Source organism: Herpailurus yagouaroundi, unplaced genomic scaffold (assembly GCF_014898765.1).
Source record: "Herpailurus yagouaroundi ecotype Mexico unplaced genomic scaffold, PumYag 160, whole genome shotgun sequence".
In the NCBI taxonomy this organism is placed as follows: Eukaryota; Metazoa; Chordata; class Mammalia; order Carnivora; family Felidae; genus Herpailurus; species Herpailurus yagouaroundi.
The window spans coordinates 24,951,842-24,973,606 of record NW_024412401.1 but is presented as its reverse complement, the minus strand read 5'-3'; the positions used below and the strand labels follow the sequence as shown (position 1 = coordinate 24,973,606).

Below are 21,765 nucleotides of genomic sequence, written 5' to 3'. Positions count from 1 at the left end.
CTTCCTATACTCTGTCCCTCCTGCAAAGGTCACGTCTAGCACGTTCTTTTCTCTGGCAGTGAAGGATGCAGGAATGTGTGCAATGCTTCTGTCCGGGAGACCCATTAAAAACTCACTGCCAAGGACTTTATTGGCAGGGGTTTCATAGGTATCTTCTGCCTGGCAACTACCAAAAATTCTAGACTCTGGGAAGGAAAGCTGGTGTCCAGACTAAACCACATTGTCAGCTTTACGAGTTAGGGAACAGCTCAAATGCCAAGTTTCCAGACCCCCGGTCAAGGGCCAACCTTGCAAACAGACCTTTCTGAAAATAGCAGTGTCTGGCCTGCTGTGCTAAGTCTTCTCATCCCAATGACCAAGTGGAACTCATTGCAGGAATGCAAGGAGACTATGCATAAGTGAAAACTTGAATCTAGATCCCGAGCTGGTTTGCATATCACCAAATCCCAGCTGGCAGTGCTAAGGCCTCCACTGGTCCGGGCTTTATTGCTGGTTGTAGGAATGTCATCCACTCACCTAAACAAGATCTGCTCACTACCAAATTCCCTCCCAAGAATTTGTCACCAAGTTTTCCTACTTGGTCTCTTGAGTCAGAACACTAGGTTTTTCTCAGTTCATCATGAGATGAGCAAGTCTCCAGACTGAACAAGCTGGATGGAAATAGTGCTCGCCTTGTGCATAAACAGAGGCCAGGTTTTTATTGACACTGGGGGACATCATCACTGCTGGTGACCCAAAGCGGTTGTGCTCCAGGTTTGGGGCACCACCTTCCTCCCTCATGGGTGGCGAGGGGGGCTCCCTAGCTGCTGCAGGTGTCACAGGACTAGGAAGACAAGAAGGGGGGTGTTTAAAAGCATGGCTGAGCTATGGATTGGCTTCCCCTTCAGTGTCCTTGTGTATTAGTTTGCTAGCGTTGCCATGCAAAATAGCACAAGGTGGGGAGGCTTAAACAACAGAAACAGAGGGTCTCACAGTCCTGGAGGCTGGAAGTGCAAAATCCAGGTGCTGGCAGGTTTGCTTCTTCTAAAGGCTTCGAGGGAAAGGGCTGGTCCAGGCCTGCCTTTGGCTTGTTCCTGTTGATGGATGCCTTCAAGTTCGCACGGCATTCCTCCTGCATGGCTGTGTGTGTCCAAATCTCCCCGTCTTAAAAGGACTAAGTCATATGGGATTAGGGCCTATGCTGATGGCCTCAGTTGAACTTGACCTCTGTAAAGACCTTGTTTCCATATAAGGTCACATTCTGAGATGCTAAGGGCAAGGACTTCAACATATACATTGGGGGGACACGATTCAACTCACAACTTGCAAACGTATAGGTGAAAATCAGAATTATTTTTTAATAACTTCCACTGGAGGATTGTTGTTTCTTTGCATGCGATAGCCCAGGAATCTGAGTTGTGTAGAACAGAAGAGAGCAAGGGGAGGAGGATCGGGGAGGAAAAGGAGAAAGAAGACAAGGAAAAGAAGGAGGAGGGTGAGGGGAAGGAGGAAGAGGAGGAGGAGGAGCAGTGAGCTGGGTCAGACTACCAAGCCTGAGGCAGGGTCAGAGGTTGGCGAGAATTAACTCCCCACTTACCGAAATTTAATTGTGGTTTCCTACAAAGCCCACCAACAAGCAGTGCCAAGGATGCACATGGCATGAACACAAATGTTTCACGGCTCCCTGGCGTGTGCCACACAGGCGTACCCCGGGGGGAGATTCGGCAGCTCTCCCACAGCCTGGCAGGTGCGGGCCGAGGAGCACAGCGCCGAGGCTCCCTGCCAATCACACCTCGGGGCTGGGAGAGCGGGATGCCACGCCGGTATCCGATGGCCCACCCAGCAGGAAATCCTCGCCCAGTGAGATCATCACGTTTCAGTGGTACCGCCTCTTGGAGCCGGCTGCAGGTTCCAGTGCAGTGAGCCTCCTGCAAAAGGAAGTCTGACAAGGGCCTGTTCTGTGCATTTGTGCAGCACATCTGTAAAAAGAGGGGCTGCTATGAGAGAGAGGGAACTGAAGAAGGGGCAATCGGGACTCTGGGCCTTGCAGGGCCTCGCGGCAGCCAGATGACCACACACACCGCCCCGCGGCAAACATACAAAATGCAAAATCCCACAAGGCAGGGTGAATTTCCCAGCACGGTGCAGACCGCAAAGCAAGTGGTGCCGTGGCTGAAGCTTCAAAGACAAGAAAGGGGAACAAAAATAACACTCTTGTGTCGGTGACAGGCCTGGGCCCACCCTGAGCCCACACCGGGACTCCCAGGCTGCTGCCAGCCAGGTCTGCCACGTGGCAGGAGCAGACTCCTTCCAGGCGATTCTGACACATGCCAACATTTGAGAACCACTTCAGTTCTACCACCCAAACCAGTTTAGAGGGGTTCTAGAACAAGCTGCCCTACAGGATCTATTATCTACTCTGCCTTTGGCCAGAGTCAATGCCAAGAAAGACAAGCCTGTTTGCGGGACCAGTTTAACCCACTCGTGTGTCATCAAGTTCTTCCCCTCATGTCCTTTGTTTTGAGATACAGAATTCTAGACCTTGCCCCAAAACGGAGCCATAGAGACTGTGTATAACTAGTCTCAGACTAATTTGCACATTTTACTTTATTGTAATGTCTCTGGCTCGGGAAAGAGGGCTAGTTGCTAGGAATCGGATTTGGGCAGCGCAGCCTTTACCTGAGCCCTCTTCGGTCAGTCTCGCTGTGTGCTTGGCTCACCTACCATCTGTGGTCCCGAGAATGCAAACATGCCCTTCAGTTGGCCGCTTCTCCCGATTGTCTCCCCATGAAGTCTTATGAACCTGCTGACTTTCTCCTAAATTTAGTGACTTATTCATTTTACTTCTACTGGCTAAACTTGCTGGCTTTACTCCTCCCCCTTTGACCAACATTGTCCAGTAACTCCAAAGCCCACCGCTGTTTATCTAGTCCCAGAGCCTAGCCTCTAGGAAGAGGTCGCTGACTTATGCACAGGCCCAAAATAGGGTCACAATGCAGTTCTGAGGAGGAGCCCTCGTCTGGAATCGGGAAGCCTGGTCTCTGGCCTCTGCTCTATGAACTCGCGGTACAATCTTGCCTCCAGGCCCCAGGCTCTTCTATTAAACACTGGGAGGACGCAGTGAATTCTTAGTCTCTCCAGCTAGGGGATCCCGGCTCTCTGGTTTTCTTCTGTTGGACAAGTGACCATACAGTATGGATTTCCTGAAAGGCAGTGACAATTTTTCAATCCCTGGCACCACTGCCCATACACCACGAGCGTACTAATTCCGTGCTGGCTTCTGTCCACTTGGAAATGGCTAGAATTCTAGCCGATAGTGAAGGGGGTTTGAGAATTCCTTGGGTCAAGGTAAGCGTAACGCAGAAAAAGATCTGATTTGTTAGACTTTCAGAACTATGAATAGCTTACAGTCCCCTAGGGCTCAAGAAACAACAGCCTAGAAATCTCTATTTTGAAAGAAAGGAACACAAAAGGCGGTATATACATACAAATGGGAGTATCATTCAGCCTTAAAAAGGCTGACAAAGGCAATTCTGAGTACGCAATTCTGCTACAACACTGATGAAGCTTGAAGACCTTATGCTAAGTTGAATAGGCCATCACAAAAGGACAAAATGCTATATGATCCCACTCCTGTGAGGTACTTAGAGAATGAAATTCAGAGACAGAAAGAATGGTGGTTGCCAAGGGCTGACGGGAGAAGAGGAGAGGGGAGTTTTTATTTGTAGGTTTAGAGTTTCAGTTTTGCAAGATGAAAAAGAATCCTATAGATGGACGGTGGCAATGGTTGCGTGTGAAATGTGCCTACCACCACTGACCTACACTCTGAGAAATGGTGAAGATGGTACATTTTACAGTATGTGTACTTTACCCTAGTTTTTAAAAATGAAAAAGAAAAGAGAAAGGAACAGCTTGAACACTGAAATTCTCAGCTATGGTATTAGCATTGTATCATCAGAGCCAAAAGTAGCTACATAACATAATAGATGTCGTACATTTTTATGCCCAACCACCAATTTTCCTTCTGCTGAAAGAAACATCTCCCTACTCTGCCACTGACAACTAGTATTTTCTTACAAATCACTAGCTCAGAAAATTCCGTGACTTTCAGCCACCAGTCCACTGGAGATCACTGAGGCAGACAGGGCTAACGGGCAGCATCTTGCGGCAAAGAGAACGTGCCCCCCACAGCCGAACAGCTCCTCCAAGTGACTTCAGCTTCTCTCCCCAGAGAAGAAGAGACCCTCTGGAGAGAGGAACAGATTTCTTTTGCAAATGAAATGCATAACTTTTAGCTGTTACTGGAACCATCAACTTGAATATCAGGGAAAAAAATCCATTACGGATAACATAATCTTTCGTTTCTTCCAAATGAAAATTGACTTTGTCTCCTGAATTTCAACATGAAGATAGCTACTGCATTTTCATGCAATAAGCAGCAGCCAGGATGCAAAGGAACCAGTTTTTCCTCCTTTTCCCCCAATAATTTGCCATTTGTTTGGATTTACAAGAGCTCGCTCACCCATCTACTGCCTTAGGAAATCTTTTTACAAGATACATACTTTTTCCTTCATTTAAACTTGATACTCTGGACCTGAATAACTTTATAGCCAGGACTTAAGAAACTCGGGAAACTGCTTAAATGTTCTAAGAAGTTTTTCTTAAACAGACTTGAGAAAGAGATTTTTAAAATCAGCTATTTTTTAAACTAATACACCACCTCTCCATTTTCTGATTGTACAGAACAACTAGGGCATTTCATATGGATCTCTCACTCTTTAGAAATTCTGGCTTAGAGTCCTAGACTCCTGGAATATGCACTGCGAGCTATTCTTGGTATTTCCTAGGGTCTACGAGAAACTGAATGCTTTTCCTAGAAAGACAACATAAGCTAAGTGAAACTTCAAACTTTTTTATTTTGAGTTGGAATTGTATCAACTCAGTTTAGAAATGCTGGTATCTCACTGATTATTAAGGTCTTTAATTTTCAAAATGAAACAAATTTTGTTTTGATAAATCTAATGTACCAAATAAATTCTTTCAAAACAGATTTAGCAACCAGTGATAAATAAATGGACACCTCGGGTCTACACTCACAGAATTAAGAACTGAGAGAGAGAAGAGGCAAAAATATTATCTACAGTTTTAGAGACAAAGAACAGAATGAGGAACCATTTTATCCAAGATATCTGGTTTATGATCCCTATGGCTGTTCCCTTGGGTACCAGCTGCCTCTGAACACAGATCTGCCTGATGGGAGTCACAGGCACACTCGTTAACAATCACAGCACACACAAAATGACAATCACCAGGACAGAAATACTTGGAAGAAAACAAGCCAAGGCCAGTTACAGTATCTTGGATTTGAGTGACTACATGGTCATATAAGGAACTGTGAATCCAACAAAGAAAACAATCTCCCCAAGACATGTTTTCTGCATATTCACCTGTAAATCTGGAGAGACTAAGGGCCCTGGTAGTCAGGGATCAGCAACGAGACTTGGTATAAATTAATTAAAAAGTTTATTAGCCATAGAAAAAAATTGATTCCTTAAAACCAATTCTTGTTAAGTTCCCTGTAAAACAATAAGCTTACAGTATATTTCTTTCTCACAAACAGAAAATCACTATGCTTTTGGTCCAAGATATGTTGGGTTTCTTTCCTTCTTCTTCAGATGACAGACAGATGGATGTAGCCGAATCTATGAACGAGTGTACTTGCCCCAAATGTGCAACATAAATACAGAAGCGATGAACAGAAGACTCATAACCAATACTGGAACAGGGCCACTGGAAATAAGAAGAGAAGGCAGGCTTACTTTTAGTACTAATACATTATTTTATCTGTAACACTAAAGATTGCCTAGGGGAAAAGCAGGGGGCGTACCTGAGATTCATGCAAGAATATCATTTACAACATTTAGTAATATTCCCCCAAATTATTATTATGGATATTTTGAGGGTGTGGAAATGGCATGATGCTTACTTAGAAAGGAAAAATCCTTATCTTTTAGTAAACATACTAAAAGATACATAAATAAAATGATTTGATGTCTTGGAGACACAAGTCTCTGTAATTTCACGTACTTGATATTTTCCATAATAAAAAGTAGGAAGAAAAATTTCCCAAACTCTCTATGTGCAAATAACCCAATTACCAAACTGTTATTTCAAGTTAATATTTATTTAAAGACAACCTTCATTGTCTAACTAGAATGTATCAGACATAAAAAGACACATATCACATTCTAAGTTACAAGGTGTTTTCAAATATATAATTCCACTTGATCAACAAAACTCATGACCCAGAACAAATATTAATCTCATTTTATAAATAAGGAAAACTGATGTTCAGAGACTAATTATTACTTGCGTAACAGCACACAGCCAGAATAGGAAGGAAGAGATTTGAGCTCAGGTTTCCTAATTCCATACATAGTGCTCATCTTACTCTTTAAGGTTCCCATCTAGTTCAATTTACGAGTTTATTATAAGAAGGAAACAGATTCTACCCATCAACGCTTCCCTAATCAAATGAGTTTTTCAAGTTGAGAATTAGTACATGGGTTTCTTTGATCTCACACAACCTGTGAATGCTGGCTGGTGAAATGAGCCCCCTCCCCACCCCATTAAGATGTTGCTTCACCTCCCAGATACAACTGGGGAGTGGATATTGGAAAAGACCCCAGAAATCTTTATCGTGAAGGCAGTGAGTGGAGTAATCCAGTGGAGCAGTGGAGTAAGAGACCATCAGTGGCCGATAAACAACACAGAGATCAAAGTCCTTGCTACACTATTCCGTTCTTCCAAAATCTGTACAATTACTGAAATAAACAAATTTAAAAATACATGGGAAGCAATCTTCATCGAGTTACACTTGATCATACCCTCTACTTTGGTGCAATGTTAGAGCGACGCCAGACACAGAGCATAAAGCTGAGAGCGCAGCTCCCAGAGAGCTGGAGTCTGGGACCCAACTCTGTCACTCATGAGCTGTGACCATGGCCCTGTTACTTACCTTCTCCGAGCCTCGTTTTCCTCATCTGTAAAATGGGGACAATCCCAGCGCCTCTCCCATAGGGTTGTTGAGGTGTTAAATAAATTAATACGAACACAATGCAGGCTTACAGTAAGCTCCAGGAAATGCAATTATTATCAGCCTGAAAACAATTCTGAACTCCTAAGAAGAACCAGCAACAAGACCCAAGATGTGAATCTGTGGATATAAATTCCCATCTGCGTCCTTTCATCAAAAATATCGCTCTCCTCCTGAGGATGAAACTGTGGTTTACGACACTTCAAGGAACAGCTTCTATCCTGGGAGGACTCAAGCACTAAGCAGCAGCAAGCAAGCCTGGCGGTTCAACAACACAAAGCCCAGAGCAAAGCACAAGCCAGATGCCCACGAAGAGGTTTTACCACCTTCTTGGCAAGGGTATAGAATTAAGTCCTCTGGATACCATGAAGAGCAAGAGGCTTCAAAATTTCTCTCTGAAATACTCACAAAGATTACCTCGAACAAAGACCAAAAGGTTTTTAATACCAACTCACACATCCCAACCCCAAGAATTATTTCCTAAATACGTTCTCACCTTACAAATCTTCACGACAACAGTAAAAAATCAAGTAAAACCAAATCTCAAGAATTCCAAGGAACTTAGGAAGTCTTCCTCAACTACATTTGCAATCCAAGTCAAGTTACTAGTCAAGTTAATTAAGCTAATCCAAGTAAATGTAATTTTGTCTTTTTCTAGCAGACAAGCCACGTGGAATGAGCACGGGACTGCACAGTCAGAAGGTGTATTCCAGCTCCTGCCCTGCTGCTGGGAGTGCAAACTGGTGCAGACGCTCCGGAACACAGTGTGGAGGCTCCTCAAAACATTAAAAATAGAACTACCCTATGACCAGCAATAGCACTCCTGGGAATTTATCCAAAGGATGCAGGAGTGCTGATGCATAGGGGCACTTGTACCCCAATGTTTATAGCAGCGCTTTCAACAGTAGCCAAATTATGGAAAAAGCCTAAATGTCCATCAGCGGATGAATGGATAAAGAAGATGTGGTTTATATATCCAATGGAATACTACTTGGCAATGAGAGAGAATGAAATCTGGCCATTTGCAGCAACGTGGATGGAACTGGGGGGTATTATGCTAAGTGAAATAAGTTAAGGACAGACACCGTATGTTCTCACTCATATGTAGATCTTGAGAAACTTACCAGAAGACGATGGGGAGGGGAAGGGGAAAAAAAAAAAGTTACAAACAGGGAGGGAGGGAGGCAAAGCATAAGAGACTCTTAAATAGTGAGAACAAACTGAGAGTTTATGGGGGTGGGGGAGAGCGAAAAGCGGGTGATGAGCACTGGGCGTTGTATGGAAGCCAATGTAACAATAAATTATAATAAAAATAAATAAATAAGTAAGTGAGGGGGAAAAAAAAAAAAAGTAGTTCCAGCTCCTGCTGTCTTTGACTTGTAAGTGCCTCTGTGAGCAAACGAGCGCATCAGTATTCCAGTTCCTCAGCTGCCGGGTGTAAGGGAGGAAACAGCTGTAAGCAGTGGTGTTCTGGAGCCTCATACTCAGAGACCTGCGGATCAGGTCTGGCACACAGTACCAGAAACTGCAAGGTGAGCGAGGCCTAGGGACCCTGGACGCCCACTTCCCATCACCTAATGAGCACTGCCGGACCTACGAACTCAGAAAGTGACATGTTCACCCTCCAGGGTCTACTCACCGCCCGGCAAACGCAAGGAGGCCAAAGAACGTCTGGTAACACAGCCTGACGGAGAAACTCCCATTAGGCTGTAATAGTATCAGCCTGTTCCTCCAGGAGAGCTTTGCAAACTCACCCGACGCCAATTCAAGCGGTCACTCCTATTACTCAGGGTGGGACAAGAACACCAAATGAAGAGCAATTTCACCTCATTAAGCAGCTCTCCCTCCAGCTCTCTCTGTTCCCATTCATTTCTTCTGACACAGCCACGTGAAGATTCTCCCTTGCTGCCACTCAATCCAAGGAGAGATGTTATTCCAGGCCCTAAGCTGACTGACTGATACACAGACAAACCAAACCCAGCCCGCCTGGCACGAATGCAGCCGTTGTGCACTGTAAATCTCATCAAAGCAAACCCCGCTGGTGGCAGAGACAGCGCTGCCGACGGCCGTGCGACACTGGACAGAGATGCAAGGTCGGCTCCCAAGACTTACACCTTGAGCCCAGGGGAGTCTTCGGTGTAGAATCGCCACATGCCCCCTGTGCCTGCTGAGGTCGTGCGACCCGCACTCCTTGTTCCACAGCTAGCATTTTTTCTGGAAAGAAAAGAAATATTACAAACGGCTACTTCTCTGATGCCCTTACACCAGCATTATAACATTTGCGACCACTACGTTGTGAAAGACCAAACAAACAACAACAAAAAAAACCCACAAAAAAACCAAAAAACTTCTCTTCCCTTGAACCCCCCAAATTCTTGCTTTTACTCCATTATCAGGGTAACCACTAAGGACTGAGTACTGCCATATCCCAAGGAATACAACAACCCCAGTAAGTAGTCACCATTTCCATTTTATAAATGAGGGAAACAGGCTCATAAAAGGTTAAGTAAAGGGCCTAGGACCACACAGCCAGCAAGCAGCCAACCTAGGCAGTGGACCCAGTTCTGACTCGAGCCCATCCACTTGCCCACATAACATGGGTGCCTCATTTGGACAATGCACTTCAGTTTCTCTTCAAACGTGTTTTTGTGAAGGCAAGTAATAAACCCCTGCTTAAAAGCCCTGCATCCATATAATCAGATTTTAAAATGACTACTTTAAAGTGTTTTTAAGTTACTATACTTGCTACAAAAAAAACCAAAACAATTAAGCTCTTACTGTAATCCAAGTCCTAAAATGGAGTATACAGTTTAGAAAAAATTATTTTGTAATCCGTTTTCTCTATTTGGATATACTATCTATAGATCTTGGGCAGAGAGGTAAGATATGAAAACCGCAGACAACATCCAGCCAGAACGTCCCTCACAAGGGGATCAAGGGTTGGCAAACGAGTTGTGTGGTACAGGCAGCCCTAGAACACAGAAGTAGCCAAATAGCACTTTGCCACCGACCAGGGTACACAGGGAAAAGCCAGAAGTGAAAACCCTGCTGCCCCTATCTCTTCTCACTGCCCTTCCAGCTCTGCTCCTAATCCCGTTGCCATGGGGCCTTTACCCCAGACTCTCACCTTGCCATGGCCTTTACCCCAGACTCTAGTGCAGACACATTGATTATAGGCTATACGGTAGCCTGGGGACTTAGAAGTCCATGTGTATGGCTGTTTCCATGAGAAAGCTGATTGTAAATAGCAAACATAATCATGCAGGGATTGGAACAGCCTTTACACACAAGGATATACATCGTTTAAGCTGTGGGGTAGGTACCTGAAATTTTCCTCCTTGTTCATAAAAAGGAACTTGAACTAGATAGTAAATCCAGTATGGACAGGATAAGTCACCAGTTGAGCCAGGACTAGGACCCACGCACTTTCCACTATTCCCACAACCTCCCAACTGCAGCGCTTATTCTCAAAGTCTCCCGGAATTACAGGCGATCCAAAGAAATCAGTCTAGGCTCTTTACAGATTTTTTTATATCTACTGGCACATGGACAATGCAGAGGACTTGATAATCAGGGTACCTGGAAATACCAAATGTACTCAAAACACTACCCATCTCTCCACTGGAAAGCCAGGTGGAAGTTGACAGAGCCCATTTTAATCCCTTAAATTTCTATTAGGGGTCTATTTTACCCTTCCTTTCTGGTCACAGTGTAACTGCCTCCCACTTCCTATGCCCTATGGTTCCTTCAAAATTCCCAAGACTACAGGATGGCTATATTCCTTCATTCATTCATCATTTATTATGCCAGGTCTTATAGTAAGACAGAGATGATGGGCCATTTCTGAAAAAGCGTAACAAAACAGATGAATACAAAAATATAAATGCTACTATAACCACATGAACAAAATGCTTTGGGAGCAAAAGAGAAGACTCATAGCTACTGCTGCTTTCCAAGTCAGGAAAGGCCTCAAGAGGAAATAACCCCTGAACTTGGTCTTGCAGAATAAATAGAAATGGGTGAAGGGGCTGTCTAGTGAGTCCTGTTGGACTAAGCTCACTGCTGCTAGATCACAAAAGAGGAGAAGAGGCAAGTAGGCTGAAAAAAAACACCAAAAGCATTGGTATCCACCCCCACCCATTTTCCTTTAAAATTTCAGCAAAAAGAAGTGAGACAGAAACTAAGAAGATGTGTGACAGAATCAGGGCAGTACAGATTGGAGTGGAAGTGATCTGGAGACAAGACTTTGGTAGAAAACGCAAACGTCTAGAGGAGAGAAGCTGGGCTAAACTAGAACAGTGAAAATAAAAAAGAAAAGGACAGATGAGAAGTTTTCTGTGTCCCATTCGGTCTCACAAATGACTAAATAGAGACAGAGCATAAGAAAAATCCAACACCACCCTGAAGTTTTGGCTTTGTGAAACAAGTGTTTAGTAACAGTGCCATATGGAAGTAAAGGGAAATATAACTGGGGCAGAAGCTAGGATGAAAGGAGACTGAGTTTTGTTATCAGACAAATCCTGTTAGACTGAGTGTGATGGGGCCTCCAAATAAAAATGAGACGGGAAAGCTCAGGACCAAAGACCGGTTTAATAACATCAGTTTTCTCAAAGTTGTCTCTGATCCAACTCGTGTGTTAACTTTACTTTTTTAACAGCGGTGTCCCAAACTGAACAATCGGAAGAAAACACTGCCTCCCTCTCGAGACACAAAAGACCTACAGCCACGTCGCCTGAGGCTCATTTTGCCCTGGTGATTCATTCCGGGGTCTCCTCCGGACCAGCGAATTCTTGGGCCCCATCTCTCTGACACCACAGCCAGAGGGTCGCGGGAATCCTTACCTCTGCCGGACCGTGGATCCGGCCGCCCGGGCAGCCACCGCTTTGCTGGGAGAGCGCCCTGACGAGCCCACATTAGTACCACTGGGAGTCGGACCAGGCTACAGAGAGAGACGATACGAGAGTGTGAGCGCCGCCGGCACGCCCCCAGACCCCAGGCCCTGGCGGCCAAGACCAGCACCCGCACGGCAGGCTGGGGACAGCGAGGCTGCCACAAGCGGAGGGCAAGGCAGAAAGCAAGAGACGGGGCGCCAGGGAGAGGAGGAGTCAAAGAGGGAAGACCGGGGCCGCCATACCATGCTGGAGACTGGAAGGAGTTGGAGGCAGAAACTGACAGCCAAGGATCGGTGAAGACCTCAAAGGCCCAGCGGCAGGAGAGGCTGGCTCAGACCCCGCCCCCAGGCCCCCGGCAGGGTCCTCGGTGGCTCCAGGGACGCCTGGGTTGTCCCACCATATGCCTGCATAAATTTTGTTACAGGAGACTTGATCAGTCGCTGCGTGGGAAATGCAGACCTTCCGCCTGCTTCCTTTGGATCGCAGCGCCCTCCATAGAGTCTAATCCCTACCAAAGGGAGGATACAGACACGGTCAGACGAGAAATTCCCTCTGGCAGACATTGGGCGCCCGCAGATTTGCGCTGATGTGGCCTAACCGACGCAGGCGCCGCGAGGCGTGGTCGGCCCCGCAGAGGCCCGCTGGGAGCCGGAGAGGAGCATGCGCGGAACCCCGCAGGGGCGCGGGGCGCTGGCGCGACATCCCGGCCATGGCGGAGGAGCGGGGCCGAGACGAAGACCCTGGTCCCAACCCGTCGGTGCTGTTCCTGCACCCGGACCTGGGCGTGGGCGGCGCCGAGCGCCTGGTACTGGACGCGGCGCTGGCGCTGCAGGCGCGCGGATGTAGCGTGAAGGTCTGGACCGCGCACTACGATCCGAGCCACAGCTTCGCGGATAGTCGCGAGCTGCAGGTGCGCTGCGCGGGCGACTGGCTCCCGCGCAGCCTGGGCTGGGGCGGCCGCGGCGCGGCCGTCTGCGCCTACGTGCGCATGATCTTCCTGGCGCTGTACGTGCTGTTTCTCGGCGACGAGGAGTTCGACGTGGTCGTGTGCGACCAGGTGAGGCGGCCGTGAGTTCGGCCACGCCCGACCCCACCTCGCCTCCTTTTCCCAGTAGGGAGGGCGCACTGCATGGCATCTGCTGAGCTCTCCCGGTCTGCGGTTCGGAAAGATCCGAACTGATCTGGAGAGATGAGAATTGGGAGTGAGACTAGTTCTCGAACTTTAGTGTGGACACGTTAAAGTTGCACGTTGTCACAGGGCCCCATTCTCAGAAGCTTTCATCCTGGAGCCCTGGGGTGGGGCCCAGAAAGCTGCATTTTCGCTGGATCATCGGCGATTCTGAAATAGATGGGCCTTGGGGCTTGCTTTAAGAAGCAGAAGCATTAGAAGTCAGCCTTCAGTCACCTTTCACTTCTGAGTAACTTGCACTTCTTCTCTCTTTGCATTATTTCTGTTGACACTTCCAGGCCACATGCATCCCACTGCCTGTAGCTTTTGAGGCCAAGCCACCCCATTCGTCCTCAGTGTAGTGTTAAAAACACCAAGCTAAGCATGTCATGCCCCTGTTAAAACTTTAACATGGCTCCCTATTAGGCTTGGGAGAAGTCAGAGTTCTTTATCTCTATAAATAATGTCTACTTGGATCTGGGCTCTAGCTATTTTGGACTCTACGCCTTTTTCTTTTCTTCTTTTTGTTTTTTCCCCTCAATTTATTTTAGAAAGTAACGTTTATTCACAACAAAAATTCAAATAGTATAAATGTCCCATCTCAGTTCCACTCCGTAAAAGTAGCCACTGTTAGCAGTTTCTCCTGGATTCTTCCAGAAATTGCCTGTGGCTGCTCTAGCATATGTGTCTGTTCTCAGATGCATCTTAATTGTAATAATGAGGATTGTGGCACACCTACTATATGATAACCTTTTTTTCATCCCAAATTTCTGTTTGAGATCCGTATATATCAATATTAGAGATTCACTTCATGCTTCATAATGGTTGCTGGAAAATCTGCTTTTGTTTGAAAGTACTATAATTTATACATTATTCTGTTAAAGGACACTCATTGTGACCAGTTTTTTGCAAATAGATCAGTGTTGTAGTGGGCATCCTTGTATCCTTTTTCTTTGTACTTCTGTCCGCATGTCCTTTGAGTAAATTCCTAGAAACGAAGTTGGTGTCCAAGAGGGGTTTTTTTTTAATTATTTTTTAAATATTTATTTATTTTTGAGAGAGAGAAACAGAACATGAGCAGGGGATGGGAAGAGAGAGAGGGAGACCCAGAACCTGAAGCGGGCTCCAGGCTCTGAGCTGTCAACACAGAGCCCAACGTGGGGCTTGAACCCACAGACTGTGAGGTCATGACCTGAACCGAAGTTCCAAAGTCGGGTGATTAGACTCAGCCACCCAAGGGCCCCTCCAAGAGTTTATTTTATTTTATTTAAAAAAATTTTTTTTGATGTTTATTTATTTTCAAGAGAGAGAATGGGGGAGGGACAGAGAGAGAGAGACAGAATCCCAAGCAGGCTCCAGGGTCTGAGTTGTCAGCACAGAGCCTGACATGGGGCTTGAACCCATGAACCTCAAGATCATGACCTGAGATGAAGTCAGACACTTAACCGATTGAGCCACCCAGGTACCCCCAAAGAGTTTATTTTAAATATCAATAGCTATTGACAAATTAAGCTTTCAAAGAGGTCGTGTCACTTTGCTCTCCCACAGTGTTATTCCTTTTATTCCATCCATGTTCTTCCTGCTCATGTTATTCCTGTTATTCCATGCTCTTGTGCACATTGGGTGTTATCAACCATTTTAATCTTTGCCAAACTGATAAGTGGGAAAGGTTTCACATTTGTAATTGTGTGTTCCTTTAATTGTTCTTCCTGAATTACTTTGGTCATCCTTGCTTGTATAGAAGCTGTTTCTTTTTAAGAAATGTGGACATTTCCAAATATCCTGCATGTGTAACTAGTCATTAAGCATGAGGCAGCTGGCGCCCGCCTGGGTGGCTCAGTCGGTTGAGCATCCGACTTCGGCTCAGGGCATGATCTTGCAGTCTGTGAGTTTGAGCCCTGCGTCGGGCTCTGTCCTGACAGCTCAGAGCCTGGAGCTGTTTCGGATTATGTGTCTCCCTCTCTCTCTGCCCCTCCCTCGCTCATGCTCTGTCTCTCTCTCTCTCTGTCAAAATAAATGAACATTAAAAAAAAATTTTTTTAAGTAACTGAAGAGTCATCCCAAGATCATCTGTTTCGTCCTAAAATTTAATAAAAAAAAAAAAATTAAAAAAAAACCTTGAGGCAGCTGAGACTAGTGAATAGGGGGAAAAAACAGCTTGGAAGTAGGAGACCTGGATTTGGTTCCATATCTGCTACTTTCTAACAAGAAGCTTTGGATAAATCTCGCAGTATTCTTCAGGTGATAAGTGAGCTAGAGATCAAGTAACTTATACAGATTACCCAACAGGAGGGTCTCTAGGAATGCCAGCATATATTCATGCTTAGTAATGATTATGGTTAACACTTATTGAGCACATACTGTGTGCTAAATTCTTAAGCATTTTACACGCACCTGTGCGTTTAATAATCACAAAAACCATACAAGGGTTTTTGGAACTGCAGCTGTCGCCATGTTACAGAAGAGAAAACTGAGGCACAAAGAGAGGTAGATTACTTGCTCGTGGTCACACAGCTGGCAATCTTGATTCCAGAGCCTATACTATAAACTACTATAGTTCATCTAGTTCCTTAGGAGGAGAAACACTAGATAGAGCTGCTGTGTCCATTGTGGTAGTCACTAGACACATGTGGCTCTTAAGTACTTGAAGTGTGGCTAGTCTGAACTGAGATGTGGTGTAAGTGTAAAACATACATCTGATTTTAAAGGTTTTGGGGCGCCTGTGTGGCGCAGTCGGTTAAGCGTCCGACTTCAGCCAGGTCACGATCTCGCGGTCCGTGAGTTCAGGCCCCGCGTCGGGCTCTGGGCTGATGGCTCGGAGCCTGGAGCCTGTTTCCGATTCTGTGTCTCCCTCTCTCTCTGCCCCTCCCCCGTTCATGCTCTGTCTCTCTCTGTCCCAAAAATAAATTAAAAAAAAAAAAAAAGGTTTAATGTGGAAAAATCAAATGTAAAGTGTCTTTTATGATAATTGATTACATTTTGGAATAATAAGAATTTGATATTCTTTAAATTTCACCCTTAAAAAATTTGTAGTATGGTTACTAGATTTTTACTTCTGTCGAACAGTGCTGTTCTAGAGGAAACATTTGGATTTGCAGCTCTAAGTACTTAGCACACAGCCAGCAGGTGTCTGTGAGCCTTCTATACACCAGCCATTGTACTGGATGAGAGTCTAGGGGAACATAAGCAGAATCAAACATTGCCCACGGTGAGCCCACAGACTAGCAGGCAGGGTGGATGGGTATGCTTTTGACTGGTTGAAGTTGAGTTGACCAGTCTATATCTGTTGTTGATTTTTGCTTTGGCTAGGTGTCTGCCTGTATCCCAGTGCTCAAGCTGGCCAGACGGCGTAAGAAGATCCTGTTTTATTGTCATTTCCCAGATCTGCTGCTCACCAGGAGAGATTCGTTGCTTAAACGCTTATACAGGGCTCCGATCGACTGGATAGAGGAATATACCACAGGCATGGCAGACTGCATCTTGGTCAACAGCCGGTTTACAGCTGCCATTTTCAAGGAAACATTCAAGTCCCTATCTCACGTAGACCCTGATATCCTCTACCCATCTCTGAATGTCACCAGCTTTGACTCAGCTGTTTCTGAAAAGCTTGATGACCTCATCCCCAAGGGGAAGAAATTCCTGTTCCTCTCCATCAACAGATACGAAAGGAAGAAAAATCTGACTTTGGCGCTGGAAGCCCTCATAAAACTGCGTGGAAGATTGACATCCCAAGATTGGGACAAGGTTCACCTAATCATGGCAGGTGGGTATGACGAAAGAGTCCTGGAGAATGTGGAACACTATCAGGAATTGAAGAAAATGGTCCAGCAGTCCGACCTTGCACAGTATGTGACCTTCCTGCGGTCTTTCTCAGACAAACAGAAAATCTCACTCCTCTGCGGCTGTACCTGCGTGCTTTACACACCAAGCAATGAACACTTTGGCATCGTCCCTTTGGAGGCCATGTACATGCAGTGCCCAGTCATTGCTGTTAATTCAGGTGGGCCCTTGGAGTCCATCGTCCACGGTGTCACAGGGTTTCTGTGTGAGCCTGACCCTGTGCACTTCTCAGAAGCAATGGAAAAGTTCATCCATGAACCTTCCTTAAAAGCCACAATGGGACTGGCCGGGAGAGCCAGGGTGAAGGAAAAGTTTTCCTCTGAAGCTTTTACGGAACAGCTCTACCAGTATGTCGCCAAACTGCTGGTATAATCAGAATTTTTTAAAGGCCTTTATGCTGTATTCATAATTCCATTTTCTGTAGCTTGTAGACTCACTTTTGAAACCAAGAAAGAAACCTAGAATCTATTGCAGACAAGATTAAAAGAAAAATATACTTGAATCTGAGCCACTTTCCTATACACCACACCTTCCCATCTACTTTTTCAGAAAAAGACGGTATGTTTTATGCTATGATTATTCCACGTCTTACCAGTATTGATTAAGATATAAAAATGGTACAGTTCTACATTCAGCAGAGTATTTTTTTTTTTTTTCAAAGTTTACTTATTTTTGGGACAGAGAGAGACAGAGCATGAACGGGGGAGGGGCAGAGAGAGAGGGAGACACAGAATCGGAAACAGGCTCCAGGCTCTGAGCCATCAGCCCAGAGCCTGACACAGGGCTCGAACTCACGGACCGTGAGATCGTGACCTGGCTGAAGTTGGACGCTTAACCGACTGCACCACCCAGGCGCCCCTTCAGCAGAGTATTTTAATTATATTTTCTCTGGATTTTTGTTGCTCTGCCTATGAGTTTTGAGTCATAGTGTGCCTTACTTGGTTTTGATAGTCTAAGTACGTCATCATTAAAGTCGATTAATTTGGGTTCATAGCATAATGAAAACAGGGTCACCGTAGTTCCCAAAATCAATGCACCTAAGCCTTCACTGTCCTCCGTTAGGAAATTTTTGTTAGTCATACCTTTTGCCTGGATCCATAGCAAGAATGTTCTGTACTTTTTTACAAAGATGATTTATTATATTTTTGCACACTGAGACATTACATTAATAGATGTTTATCATAGGAAAAGAAAATAACATTAGATTTGGACCTCTTGATCTGTGTGGTATTGTTAGGAACGTAGACAACCAGGTCTGAAGTCCAAAACTAGAGTAAACTAGATGTTGAAGTGAGGGGACAGTGTCACTCATGAGTGTGCCTCTTCCGTATGGTTAGCATCTTCATGTCCTCAGAGTCCTCAGCTTTGTTAATGTTGGTGTTTTGTTAAGTGAGCTCCTACCAAGTGTAAGGCACAATTGCTTTGTATCCTTCAAGGCCTGCCTTAGGTGCCATGGCTGTGAGGCTTAACCCTCCTCCCTCCTCCCAGCCTGCACGTGGTGTTTGCCTTCCATGTACCCTAGCCCTTTCGTGGCACTGACCAGTCTTACAGTTCCTTACTTAGCTGTTGGTCTAAGGACAAATAAACATTAAAGCACTTTTCAACGTATCTTTACAGATAAACTTATTTTTTTATTCCCTCCCAACGTGGGGCCTGAACTCACAACCCTAAGATCAAGAGCCCCATGTTCTACCAACTGATCCAGTCAAGCACCCCAAAAGCTAAATTCAATTTTTTTTTTAGTTTATTTATTTTGAGAGAGAGCGCATGTGAGCCGTGGAGGGGCAGAGAGAGAGGGAGAGAGAGAATCCCAAGCAGGCTCCGCATCGTCAGCACAGAGCCCAACACAGGGCTCAATCCCACAAACCGTGAGATCATGACCTGAGCCGAAATCAAGAGTCAGACAGACACTCAACTGACTGAGACACCCAGACACCCCAAATTCATTTTTAAAAAAGAGCAGTGATCGCTAGCTAAAGGCCCCACGTTCATCAATTCTCAGAGCACAGACCTGAGAGCCTAACAGCCTGTGTCAGTGACTTTGGGCAAATCACTTAATTTTTGTGCCTCAGCTTCTTCATCAGCTGTAATATTCTATGTTCTTCACAGAATAGTTATGATAGATTACCATAATATATGTAAAGTACTTAAAACAGTACTTGGCACGTGGGATGGGCTACATAAATGTTAGCTATTTTGTAATGTGGGGATATTGAAAACTGCAGAAGTTCCATGTGGGTTCATGCTGCGCTTTGGGGTTCTTTACAGAATGGACTTTCAGGTTGTAATTTATCACCTTAGTCTGTATCTCGGGAATATTTTAATATTTAATATGCAATAAAATGACTGTACCAAAAAAGGAGTTCTCTAAAATGAGAGTCAAATACATGAAGTCTTTTGTGGAATGAAAAGTTGAGTTTGCTTTTCTTTGTCATTGTGAAAGCTTACAGTCCAATAAAGTTGGTCATCCCCGTTTTGTGGGTTTTGTGTTTTGTGCCCTGGTGCACGTGTTCCTCCAAGGAACCACAGGCTTTGCAGAAAGGCCTGGTGGCTCAGACCACTGAGTTTAGGACAGAGTCATGCATGCTCTGATGGATAACTGGTGTTTACCCCTTCAGAGCACTACAACTTTTGCCTGTTTGGCCATTTTTACGCAGATCCTAACAAAATGGACTACAGGACTTCACGGGCCTCAAGTTTAATTTCCCTTCCTTGTCTACCCCGGCAGGTGACAATAAGACCAAAGATGGGGGGTGAAGGATGCAGAACTCTGCGTGCCGTGAGCTTCTAGCCCCTGATGGATTCGCTCCTGGCTCCTAGACCTAGGATGGAGCTTTGCCCATAAGACGTATTCACAGCTTCCAAAACTAAGCTGGAGTTAGGGAAAATAGAAGCACGGCACACTGAAGTGAGTTGTCCAGGACCCGATCAATAGTAATTCTTCTAGCAATCACTGTGTGCTGGGCATGACAATACATAGCAGACAACTGATCTATCCTAACGGTTCTATGAGGCGTGTTAGGTTCTTGCCTTTATAGATGAGTGTGGTTAAGCAGCTTGCCTGTGTCACACAGCCCGGAGGGATGAACAGTCTCCAGGTTCTCCGGTTCCACAGTCCAACCACTCTACCATTCCGTTTGCCTTCCCCCTAAGCAAACTCTGTGTGGCCCTTCTTCCGTGAAACCCTCTACAGCACTGCAGGCGGGCCTGTTGAGGTCCTCAGGGTTAGAAAGGTTTTGCCAGTCATTTTCCCTTTTCAGCCTCAGAGCCATCTCGTGAGATGCCTGTGGTTAGCCCCCATTTTATCCCCGAGGGAGCTCAGGGAGATGAAAGGCTTGCTCAAGGGTACACAGCTAAAAAGGGAATGAGCCAGTATTCACCACAGCTACCCAATCCATCCAGGACTGCACATACCAGGAAATCTTAGCCCGTCCCCCCTCGGTAAATACCGCAAACTTCAGAGTTTGCAAAGGTCTTTCCAGGTTGTCTCATTTGCTCTTCACAGGATCGCTCCAGATAGTTCTTGTAGCTGTGTTGACAGTGCAAAAGCTGCAGCTTGCAGCTAGGAAGCCCTGGGGCTGTAACGAACCCAGCTGTCTGATGCCAGATCGGCAAGGTCCAACAGATGCCTCTCCAGTAAATGCTTCGCCACCTCTACCCTGCCCAGTCCCCAGCCCACGTGTGCTACCTGGCTCCACCTCTCCTAACGTAAGGAGAATGAAGCACCTACGCGCACGCTTCACCGACCTGCTGTCTGTTCGCCTCTGTCAGTGGCGCCAACTGCCCTGTGACCGCCTTTCTTTGCGTTTCCAACTCCCACTATCAAATCCACTCAGCTGAATAGGACCCCAGAGGTCACCCAGCCTAATTTGTTCTGGCACAGGTGGGAAAACTGAGGCCTCAAAAGAAAAAAGGACCTGCCTGAGGTCACACAGTGTCATCGTAACTCTCCTCTAACTGCTTAATGAGGCCCCTCACATCCCCTCCACTTTTATCAAAAACCTCATCTCCTGCCACTTCCTTTGAACCCTTCAGTTTTTTATCCCTAACCTGAGCCTCTGCAACTCCATCCCCAGCAGCCTGTGAGGATGCCACGATCCAGACACCAGTGCCATGCCTACTAGCTGGGGGATGGGAACTTTCCAAATGCCAGACTCCATTTCCAACCTGTCCTCTGATCAAACAGTAACCCTTGGGAGGGAGGAAAGGGAGGGATTTTACCATACTGATTCCTGAGCCAAGGGGCTGCTGGAGCCAGCACTCTGGCCTTGTCAGAAGGATCGCAGGATTGCGTGGGGCTCACAATAAGGGTGAATTGTTGTGACCCAGAGATGTGAACATGAGCAAAACTATCACTAGGCCAGCTACTGATGTCATTTCAGACAACTATAGAAGAGTGAGAGAGAGTGTGTGTGTGTGTGTGTGTGTTGGGGGCGGAGGGGTACAGGCGTAGATGGGGCTTACCTTTGTGACCTGCCACTCACCCAAGATGTTGGCAGGCACAATTAGAACAGACTGCTAAAACGATTAAATCAGATTGGCCTTTGTTTTTCTGGATTACTTCTAGAATTCCAGGGTTCCACAACTATTGAGAAGGTGTCTTGATGCCAATAATCCTGAAGTCTACATTTCCTTATCCATAAAGTGGTATGATCAGAACTGAGTAGCCTGCCCCACAGGGCAGTTGTGGAGAAGGACAGATAAGAGTGAGTTGGAGGGGCTGAATCAGTATGTAAATGAGTGAGCCAGAGGATGTGAAGCTGATTTGTAAATTACAGCGTGTCATGAGC

The 21,765-nt window shown here is 45.8% G+C and overlaps 2 protein-coding genes across 2 annotated transcripts; one reads left to right on the top strand and one right to left on the bottom strand.

Annotated features, from left to right (window-relative positions):
- Nucleotides 1–5,483: 5,483 nt before the first annotated feature.
- SEC61B (SEC61 translocon subunit beta) lies at nt 5,484–12,329 on the bottom strand. The gene is made up of 4 exons (XM_040481809.1): nt 12,210–12,329; nt 11,917–12,014; nt 9,188–9,289; nt 5,484–5,769 (listed from the first exon to the last, which is right to left on the bottom strand). Exons 1-4 carry the CDS (start codon nt 12,210–12,212, stop codon nt 5,682–5,684), a joined length of 291 nt encoding a protein of 96 aa, XP_040337743.1. The 5' UTR covers nt 12,213–12,329; the 3' UTR covers nt 5,484–5,681.
- Nucleotides 12,330–12,418: 89 nt separating this feature from the next.
- Nucleotides 12,419–17,480, top strand: ALG2 (ALG2 alpha-1,3/1,6-mannosyltransferase). Its single transcript, XM_040481808.1, has 2 exons — nt 12,419–13,024; nt 16,445–17,480. The coding sequence occupies exons 1-2, from the start codon at nt 12,554–12,556 to the stop codon at nt 17,345–17,347; spliced, it is 1,374 nt and encodes a 457-aa protein (XP_040337742.1). The 5' UTR covers nt 12,419–12,553; the 3' UTR covers nt 17,348–17,480.
- The last annotated feature ends 4,285 nt before the right edge of the window (nt 17,481–21,765 follow it).